The sequence below is a fragment of the Monopterus albus genome, unplaced genomic scaffold, assembly GCF_001952655.1.
Source record: "Monopterus albus unplaced genomic scaffold, M_albus_1.0 scaffold414.1, whole genome shotgun sequence".
Taxonomy (NCBI): domain Eukaryota; kingdom Metazoa; phylum Chordata; class Actinopteri; order Synbranchiformes; family Synbranchidae; genus Monopterus; species Monopterus albus.
The window spans coordinates 173663-184115 of record NW_018128294.1 but is presented as its reverse complement, the minus strand read 5'-3'; the positions used below and the strand labels follow the sequence as shown (position 1 = coordinate 184115).

Sequence of the window (10453 nt, the reverse complement as noted above, 5' to 3'; positions counted from 1 at the left end):
GTTCAGCAGATGGCTCAAGTATTAGATGTTGGAGAGTCATAATACAGCAAACGCTGAGAATTTTCAGAGGCCCCTGCCTGCAACTGTTCACACCTTTCTTTCTTGTTGATATAGGAATTTGTTTTGTGCAAGGCAGCAGAAGGAGTCTCTGGGTGCCATATGACCTACCATCTTTCCTGGGGCTAGTACCAAACACTCACCCAGCAGTGACCCCACAATAGCAGATGAGATGCCTTGATGAGCTGCCTGCATCTGCTCTCCATTCTGACTGCACAAGAAGTTGCATGGATCTGGATTCTGCAAACAGTGTGACAAATACTGATTAAAACATGCAAGACATGTGAATAATATATTAGTGAAAGGCTGGCAATGACTGCATCCACACATCACATATCACTCCATTAGGAGTCCACTCCTCTAGCTAGTTCACAGGTCCAATACAGAGGAGCTCTGAGGCTGAACCTTTCAAATCCCTGATGCGACTTAGGTTTCTGTTTTGGGGTGGTTTTGTGCTATAAAGCAGGATTCAGACAGAATCCAACGCACAATAATGCATTTCCCACCAAAGTGTCGCACAAGGTAAATGTAGCAGAACCTTTTTCAACCCAATGTGCAAATGACATGATCTGAGAGTCACATACTGGTATGCCTCTTTCTCCGTCCACAGATTACTATGACATGTCATTATTACAGTGGTTTAGCGCAGCCTTTCCCATACTTAGGATTATGAACCCACTTCTGTTGGGTTGCATAGCAATGCTATAATATGTGAATTCATTTTCCATATCAAAATGGAAGAACAGTGCTCACGTCTGTTCAGCTCAGATACTGTGTACAAGGTACCCCCCCAACCTGATCTCAGCAGGACAGATGGAAAATCCCTGGTGCAGAAAAAAGAAAACGGACTTGTGGGCTGACGCTAAGTGCTCAAAGTAGCTAACGAACCACAGACTATGAACAGCTGCTGCATGTGATGACGAGCAAAGTAACAAAGAGGCAGAAGCATCAGACAAATGAGTCACAGGGAGGATCAGTGCTGCTGTGGAGTTGCCTGAGCCACCGCTTGTCTAATCAGTCCTAGCTAAGTGGCTACTGAGTGTGGTCAATGCAGAAACGATTAAAGCAGTCAGATGTTAATGTTAGCATTAAATGTCTGCAAAGAAAGAGCAAAAATTGATTGTTTGACTGTAAATGGGTCAAATAAATAGGAAAATGTGTCCTCTCCCTTTAATAAAATAATGAGACTGGGATGCTAATTCTCTCTCAGTATATTTCCTATAGAGCACTCATCAATTTTTTTATTCTGGTATAACGACTGGTCGGTGGCCCAGCAGTGAAAAGTCTGTTAAATACTGACTATAGCATGTAAACACACTGAAAGAGAAAGACAGAGGAGGAACCAGCACAGATTCTACATTCTGTTACTGTGGGACTGAGGTAAAGTACAGCCCTGTGTATCAGCGCATGTGGTCAGGTTGGACTACTCTGCTAAAGTTACTTACTGCTGCATCACATGAAATAAAATGAAAAGCTACTATGTTGCATAAAATGCCACACATGGAGCTGCTTATGTTAAGGCTGGACTATTCGTTCTGAACGTAACGAATATAACATTATGATAGATGCTGTTGTCAACCAGTTGGTTTCATACTAGTTCATTTTAAGGTGGTGAGAATTTTTACATTACTCTCGGCAATTTCATTACTGCTGTGATGTACTTTTATAATAAAATAAATAAATTTCATCTAGGCTACATTTTAAATTCAGGGTTTGTTGTGTTCGTTGCTGGCAGTTTACAAATGCAGGTGTCATAGCAATATGTGATGCATTTTTGGAAGTGTGGGTCCAGATTTCACTTTTGGGTCTGGAGCTGAAAAAGTCTGGGAACCCCTGGTTAGTGTCTGATCGCTGGCTGTGTGCAGCCCAGTTCACTCACCCCGACCTCCCTAAACAGACTACAGAGGTTCTGCTGCTGCTCCAACATCTGGATGGCTGCCTCCTGCAGCTGCAGCTCATCTTCCTGCTTCAGCCTCTTCACCACACGACCAGCTGAGAACGCAAATGGGAAAACACATAATGCTCACAATTTAAACAGACACTGTCTCAGTGTTCTATAACACAGTTTACCAACAGCACAAATTGACCATTATTTAACCTTTACTTAACCAGAAAAACCATTGAGATTCTCTTTTTCAAGCGAGTCCTGGCCAAGACAGACAAAAACATATATACAAACAACACCCTCTCATCAGTTGTGCAAGCAAATGATATTAAAAATAAATCAAAACCTGTAAAAGGTCAGATACACTATGTACTATTATGCTGATTGTTATAAAATGTTGGCCAAATTAAACCTCGATTACATACGTGACATACATTCATGGCCAAACATTTTGGCACCTCTGCATTTCTGTCAGATAACGCACCTGTAGCAACCAACAGGTGACGGAAACATTGTCAAGACGTTTACAGCCCATGGAGCTGTAGCTAATCTCCCTGAACTGATGTTCTGTGGCTACTCTGCTGCTTCAGCCACTGGATGTATTGACTGCGTGTAGCATTATGACATCTGAAGACTACCAATGAATTCTGGGGCCCAGTGTCAGAAAGTTGGGTCTCCATCAGAGGTCATGGGTCTCACAGCAGGACAATGACCCAAAGAGGACTTCATAAAGCACCAGAAGTGGTTTCAGACAATGAGCAGGAGAGTTGTGAAGTGTCCAGCAATGAATCCAGGTCTAAATCCCATAGAGCTCCTGTGGAGAGATCTCAGATCAGCAGCTGAGAGAAGGAACCCTTCAAACCTGAGAGACCTGGAGCAGCTGGCAAAAGAAGAGTGGTCCAAAATTCCAGTAGAGAGGTGGAAGAAACTCTCTGATGGTTACAGGAAGGGACTGATTTCAGTTATTTTGTCCAAAGGGTGAGCTACCAAATATTAAGTTGGCAATGTCAGTAATTTTGTCCAGCCCATTTTTGGAGTTCTGTGTGGAATGGATCAGATTTGGCTTTTTGTGTTGTTCCAATGTAAACAAAAGAAATGAACATGAGAATAGCAAAGAATTTGTGATGCAACAGTTTTCTTGGAGAAGTGGTGCGTTATCTGACAGAAATGCAGGGGTGCCACTATTTTTGGCCATGACTGTATATAGCTTTAGTAATGTTAGATTATTCTGTTATAATAAATCTAAATGGAGATTATTTGTTCATGCCTAAAGTTATGCCAAACCCCACTTTAAAATATGGAGGTTTAATATACCGACAACAAAATGTGGAGGTGGTTAACTTAACACCAGTTCGGTTGTCATTTTGGACTGTAGGGACATACTATTTAATGTGACGCTATATAATGAGTTAGCTGTCAACTCACCGAGGAGGCTGGAGAGAGTCCTTTTCTGAGAGACCGACTCACACGTTGCACTCAGCGACATTTTACTTTGGCTGAATGTTAATAAACGCTTGAAGACAAGGTCCTAAGATATTAGTGGCCCCGGAAATTAGTGTATCGACAGCGTTATTGCATCAAATAACTGTCTTCAGTTGCTTCAGCACCGTCTTGTTCATGAAAGTTATGTTCGCTTCCGTGTTTTCCCTCCCGCTCTTCTTTGTCATTGGTCCATGCTGCAGCCAATCACAATCGGCCATCCCGTGGCACAAACATAAACTATCCCGGTGTTTTACGTCCCCAGACCTGGCTTTTTGAAAGATGTTTGTTCTGAATTTTCAAGTAGTAATACATTTAACCCTATAAAAACATTTGTATCATATTTGCAACACATGTTTGAGCCGGCGTGGGTTCTCTCCGGATACTCCGGCTTCTTGCCACAGTCCAAAGACATGGAGTTTGGGTTGTTTGGTGTCTCTAAATTGCCCATAGGAGTGCGTGTGCGCGCGTGTGGTTGTTCTTCTATGTGTTAGCCCTGCGATGGATTGGCGACCTGTACCCCGCCTTCGCCCGATTTCCGGCCGGGATTGGCTCCGGCCTCCCCCCGTGACCCCGTTCAAGGATTAAGCGGTAGAAAATGAATGAATGAATGTTTGAGCCAAAAAAGTTGCCCAAAATGCCCCACATATCAAATGTGATACACAAAATAAAATTCTAAATATGGCACACTTATTCCTATATGCCTGGACTGTCTATACATAAATGGCAAATTTGGGATTTTGTTAAAAGGTTTAAATATCTCAGCTCCAAAATATTAGAATGTTCTGGCTATATTTTTATTTTATATTTTTATGTTGGGCTTTACAGGGTTAAAACAATCAAATATATGCATTAATGCATTTGTGGAACAAACTGAAGCTCACAAAACTCATCAGGAATTTAAAAACAGATAAAATCACACGTTCAATTCAAAGTGTCCACAATAATCATACCACTACAATATATGATGGGATAATATGCCTGAAATGGCCACAATACGTATAACCTGTGAATTTTTACAAGCTTTTTTATTCAGTACTTATTTATTGGTGTTCAGTTCAGTTCTGAATTAAAGAACAATTGTTGAAATTGTTGAAGTGTTTGCTCTTTAAAAACAGCAGAGGGAGCAATAAAAACAACACCAGTTTTGAAACTTGACCTCAACCTTTGATGCCTTATATTGATATCACAGCAACATTTCACTGAATCTCATTGCACTGTGTTGTTTTTGTCTGTTCTTTTTGCATGATCTTGCTCATTCTTCAGTGTAAATGCTAACATAATGTTGCTGCAAAAAAGCAGCTCACTTGATCTGTAACTGTATTTAAAGAGGTTAAATAAATAAAACAGTTTCATAAATATAACAGCTTAAAAGGAATTTGGATCCTGAAAATGTATATGACATTTGAATCTTTTGGCAGTTTCATGTGTTTGATGTTTCCTATTATTTGTGATTTGTAGTTTCATGTTTCTGACAAAGCATTCTGAACCGAACAGAAACAGAGAAGTTGTGTAGACCTTTAAAACATGATCATGATCAGTTTTCTTTTTATGCCATTTTACTGTCTGAATATCTAAGCAGAAAGTCTAAGTGAAAAAATGAGTTCCCCCCCTAAATAGATCATAAATGTGTTTCAGCTACACATTATATATTAATACTCAGGGTTGGAAGAAGTGCTCAGATGCCTTACCTGTGTAAGTACAGTAATACCACAATTACCAGTCCTGCCCCTTCTCCACGGCTTCTTTTGTAACACTGTGAGCAGCTCCTCCATTTCTATTGCGTGCTACATTTTAGGACTGCAGTGTCAACAAAGACAATCTAATTATGGATTAAAGCATTACAAAGTACACTGGTACTTTATTTTGTCAGTTACTGTTTGTGAGTGTGCCACAGACTAATGCACGCAGCACTGCTATGTAGGCCTACAGTAATAAGCTTCCACCTTTTCAGGTGTGTGTGTGTGTGTGTGTGTGTGTGTGTGATGTGCAAGATTAAAGATAATATTTTAATAAGCTCCATCTCTCCTTGAACAAATATGATTTAGACTCAGGTGCAGGGTGATGTGTGAGGCGCCTTGCCAAATCACACTGGGTGACACAGCTGTAGAGCAGCAGGCTCCATCTTGTCCTCGGTGTGTTGGTGTGAAGCGCAGGCCTCTCAGTGCACACTCCCCTCAGTACACACTCCCCTCAGCAACCCATGTATTTTCTGGATTTCCCAGTTTTATTGCAGCAGGCCACAGGAAAACTATCCCATGGGAGCCGGTGAAAGGAACTCATGAAAATTTGATGCACTGTGTCCTCATGAATTTTTAAGAGCCCTGTCTTCCTAGTGTGTCAATAATGTGCAGAATAGAAATGTAAACAGGGGAGTTGATGTACAGGGCTGAGTGCAAACCTACCAGCAAGGCTGCAACTTTGAGTCAGAGCGGAATCATTAGTGAGCCACTGTCACCACAGGGCTGAGTAGGTAGGTGATTAATGTCTGATAGGCCTGGACCTCAGCAGGATTTCCTGTATAAGGTTGAGGGAACATGAAGTCACTGTCACAGCATGCAAACCTACCACAGCACATCGATCATAACAAATAATATGAAAAATACATTTAAACATATGCTGTGCTTGTCAAGGAGAAACAAACACAACATATACACTAAAAGCATAATTCTACAGCCATTTGGTGCTGTGAGACTATTAGAGATTATTTAAGGTTTACTGCACCACATTACAAAATAAATTAAATAACTCAATAGCCGTCCCTGGTAGGCTAGTGGTTAAAGTCAGGGTTGTGTCAGGAAGGGCTTCCAGCATAAAACATGTGCCAAATGTCAACATGCGAGTCATCAGTGTGACAATTCGCTGTGGCGACCCCTAAACGGGAAAAGCCGAAAGTGACTTTCATTACAAAATGAAATAACTCAGCAATGATTCAAAAAAAGTCAACATTAAGTACAGATCCAGAGGCAGAGAAATGCTTATAGAAGAGGTGAAGTTTATTTTGACAAGGGAAGTCTTACCTTTGAGAAACTACAAATGTTTGGATCCCTTCAAGCTAAACGCTGTTAACTTAATCTGCACTCCCTGACCAATCATTATTATTAAAATCTAATTAAAACACAATATACCTTATAGTGTGTGTGTGTGTGTTCTTCAGGTGGATTCAGTGAGTTCAAACTAAATAATTGTTGTACTATGACAGCACAGCAAGCGGAGTTCCTGTCCTATCAGTCAGCCACACAGTAGGACATGTGTCCGGACAGCTGACCCATGTCTCCACAGAGGTGTTGCCTAAGGGTCTCCTGAGACCGAGAGCTACCTGCCAACTGCTTGTTTAAGAAGAGGAGCTGCAGCTTCCCTTCATGTCTAAATCCTCTTGGTTTGGGATTTAGATTGGGTGACAGAAAGACATCTGAAGTTTGGTGTGAGAGTCGTGTCTACGAACATTTCAATAATTTCTGCTTTAAAACTTATAACCAGTGGTGGAAGGAGTAGTCAGAACCTTTACTTTAGTGGAAGTACCAATACCCCGGTGTAAAAATACTCTGCTACAAGTCAAAGTGCTATATCAAAACGTTACTTAAGTAAAAGTAGTATCAAAATAAAGCCTACGTACTGTGCCAAAAGTACAAGTATTCATTATTTAGAATGGTACATTACACAATAATGTATATCATACTACTGAATTATAATTATTGATGTATTATTGTGTACATCACATTAAACCTTGCATCCGGTGGAGCTAATTTTACTAATTTTTTATGCTTATAATTACAGTTCCTACTGGGCAGCTTGTGAATTTCCCACCAGTGATCAATATCAATCTGACTCTGAGCTAAAAGTATCAAATAAATGCAGCAGAGTAAACAAGACAATGTAGTAAAGTCGCAGTATGAAGTGCGACAGAAACATTCAAGTACAGATGTGTCAAAATTGTACTTAAGTACAGTGCTTGAGTAAATGTACTCAGTTACTTCCCATCACTGCTTATAATTACGGATACACCAACGACCAGGAAGAAAGATCAGGAAGTTTTAGGTTAGCATGGAAAAAGACAGAGGAAATAGTTTTATTATGAAAACCAAATATATGCAGCTGAGTGTTGTTTTCTAGTTGTGATTTTAAAAGGTTTGGAGGAAAAAAGGTTGAGATTTACAAAGAAAACTGTTGTGTATGAAAATGTAGCTAGCTTCATCTGACCGATGTATTCAGGTTTAGTTACACCCATGTAGGTCGGGGAATGAGCCTCTCCGGGACACATCTAGTGACAGAAATGAACAGTAGTCACACAAAAAGAAACCAGTTTTAATGCACAGGAAGAGGAAAGAGGTCAGGACACAGAGAGCTCCTGCTGCTCTTGTGAAAACTGCCACTCCCTCGTGAGGAACCCAGAGAAGGATTTCACCATCTCTGTGTTGAAACACACCAAAGCCGAGCGTGAGACTCTTACAGCAGACCACTCCAGCCCAGCCTGAAGGCTTCACAGCAGTGCTACATTCCTGACAGCTCACTCAAACCAGTTGTGGCCAAAGCGGCAGGTCTGAACACTCGCTTTCCATGACAACACTGCTTCAGAAAGCACGTTAAGGTCTGCCGCTGCTGACGTGGAGACAGGAGATGTCTTCACGGGTTTACGGCCACATTACATCCTTCACTTACTGGAGATGTGTGCTGTTTCTTAGGAAACACTGCAATGTGAGCATATATGGTGAATGGTGGTTGAGCTGTTCCGTTCTCTCACCATGAGCTGCAGGGCGCTGTTCAGCATAACAAGAGGAAGCTGATAAAACCCGGACCTTGTCCTCTGCAAAAATGAGCTGCTAAAATAAAGGCTTGTTGAACAGATGTGCTGCCCAGACCTTTTGCCCAGTTTGTTTGTCGTGTACTTTTCAAAAACCCCTCCCCCTTCTAACTGTTAGCTTTTGGGATAATCAGATTGTTTTGGTTGCATTTATGTTTTTCTGACACCGCACCAAAGCAAAGCACATCTGTGCTGCCTGAAGCAGAAAACATTGGTTTGAAAGTCTTTCCAGTATTCGCAGTGCTAAAATGAAAATACTGTGTACCAAAGAACCTGCCCCCTGGGGAGCAGCAGACAGTGTGTTCTGAGGACGAATTGCAGGAAAACCTTTTCTGGACAGATATTGTACTGCTGAGAGTTTCCACCTTTTTCACATCCCTTTACATTTTGTGCAGCACAGGCTGGATCCTGTTCGCCTCCATTGTATGGAGCAGTGGTGGGAAAAGTGCCAGTTCCACACTGTACAACGTACGTACAGCGTACGTATAAGCAGCAGGATGTACCTTGGTAAAAAGTCATCTAGACTGTTGGACAGTCTGTAGCTGGTAGGAGTGGAGTTAGCTCATAATTACTCTGTGGTGTTACTGCACAGTAACGCCTTGTAGTTTATTAAAAAAGTTTAAAACTCTTAAAAACTGAAACTGTCAGATAAACATGGTAAAATATACAATATTTCACATGTGGTGGAGCAGAAGTGTGAAATCAAAATACTCCAGAACTGTTCAGCACTTGAGTAAATATACTGTAGTTATTGTGTACTTCAGTAAATATTTCAGAAATTTCAAAGGATCAGCACCTAAACCCTAATGTGTGTGGGCTTAGTGAGAAATGTTCCTCAGCTCTCAGTTTTCTAACTGGTGGTGCTGTCGGGGTCGTCACATACGCAGGAAACTGATGCATAAAAACAGAAAGAATCTGCTGCTGCGTCTAGAATTAACTTGTTACATATGCTGAATATACAAATAAAACATCAGGTAGATCTAACACAAAAATGTCAGAAAGTTGATAAGCAGGAGCTTCAGCACATACTGTGAAGCTGTTCCTTAAATATGTAAAACACTCTACAACTGCGAGCTCTACCATCTGTGTGAGGAAGTGAAACCCAGCAACCTCAACCCGCCAGGCGCTCGACCCGCTGCCAACACTGACCCGATGCTGGACAGACACTCTCCAGTCTGCTTGAACAAGACTTTATTTATTTTTCTTGATTTCCTCTCTCTGATATTCAAGTACATGGATTGGCAGGTCCAGGAAACACAATCAGTAGCAAACACCACATTACCAACTGATTCACAAACCGTTCTGTGTGACCCCAGAATGCTCCTGGGCTAAGACACATTGATCTCTTGTAAACATGATACAAATGGGATTCATTTCTTTTTTTGATAAAAAAATTTTTTAGCTGGTAGAAAAATATCTTCTCTTTTAAAGATGTTTCTCTTCTTAAGAATATTTACATTAAGGACCTCACAGTATAGCCTGATGTTAAAAACCAAACACTGTAAATAAACCCAAACAGGTCTCAGAGAGGTAAAAGGCCTCTGGTTTTCATGGGAAATACAAAAATGATGACAAAGAGTCACAAATGGTCCATTCACTGTCCTGTGTGTAACAGCGGTGATTACTGGATCGGTGGGTGTCTTGTAATCAGGAGCGTGGGACACCAAAGGTCCACAGATTTCATAAGGTTCATTCTCCAAAAACAGTTCAAAACAAAAATAAAACCACAGCTACAGTCAGGCGTCACTCATGGGGACGGCCGAGCCACACAGCCTCCGCTGGGCAATGTATCCCAGCACAATGAGCAGCATCTCCGAGGTGCTGCTCAGGGCCACGATGAAGGGTGCCTGTGAAGCAAAGTCAGCCTCTGCCCGGCGGAAGGACAGCTGCATGACAGCGAGGGCCAGGAGGCTGTTCTGGACACCCACCTCGATACTGACCGTCCTCCTCTGCCAGGACTGCCCCGACCACCAGCCCCAGCAAAGGCACAGTCACCCCCACCACCACAATCTGGGGCCTGACGTTGGCCAGGATGGATGCACCAATTTGGTAGGCCATGAAGATGCCGCCTATGATGAGCACAAAGCTGAAGGGTCGTATGAGTGCCAGGAGGACACGTGTGAGGGCGGGCAGGCGCAGCTTCACCAGCATGCCCAGCGAGATGGGGATGGCAATGAACAGAAGGGTGCCGAGGATTTTCACAAATGGCACGTGCAGGGCGGCGTGCACGC

General features: G+C 42.0%; 2 protein-coding genes across 2 annotated transcripts in view; both read right to left on the bottom strand.

Moving 5' to 3' along the window:
• The window catches only part of LOC109951862 (uncharacterized), an 18591-nt gene extending 14996 nt beyond the window's left edge, over positions 1–3595 (bottom strand). Inside the window, exons 1-3 of the mRNA XM_020586586.1 lie at positions 3368–3595; positions 1937–2049; positions 201–297 (exon numbers count right to left, since the gene is read on the bottom strand). Of these exons, the coding sequence (XP_020442242.1) occupies positions 201–297; positions 1937–2049; positions 3368–3428 (271 nt within the window). The 5' untranslated portion in view covers positions 3429–3595. The remainder of the gene's footprint in view (positions 1–200; positions 298–1936; positions 2050–3367) is intronic.
• A 5738-nt stretch (positions 3596–9333) lies between these two features.
• The window catches only part of slc10a3 (solute carrier family 10 member 3), a 2432-nt gene continuing 1312 nt past the window's right edge, over positions 9334–10453 (bottom strand). Inside the window, 2 exon segments of the mRNA XM_020586573.1 lie at positions 9334–10175; positions 10177–10453. The exon segment at positions 10177–10453 is cut by the window's right edge and continues 42 nt beyond it. Coding sequence (XP_020442229.1) covers positions 9959–10175; positions 10177–10453 — 494 coding nt within the window. The 3' untranslated portion in view covers positions 9334–9958.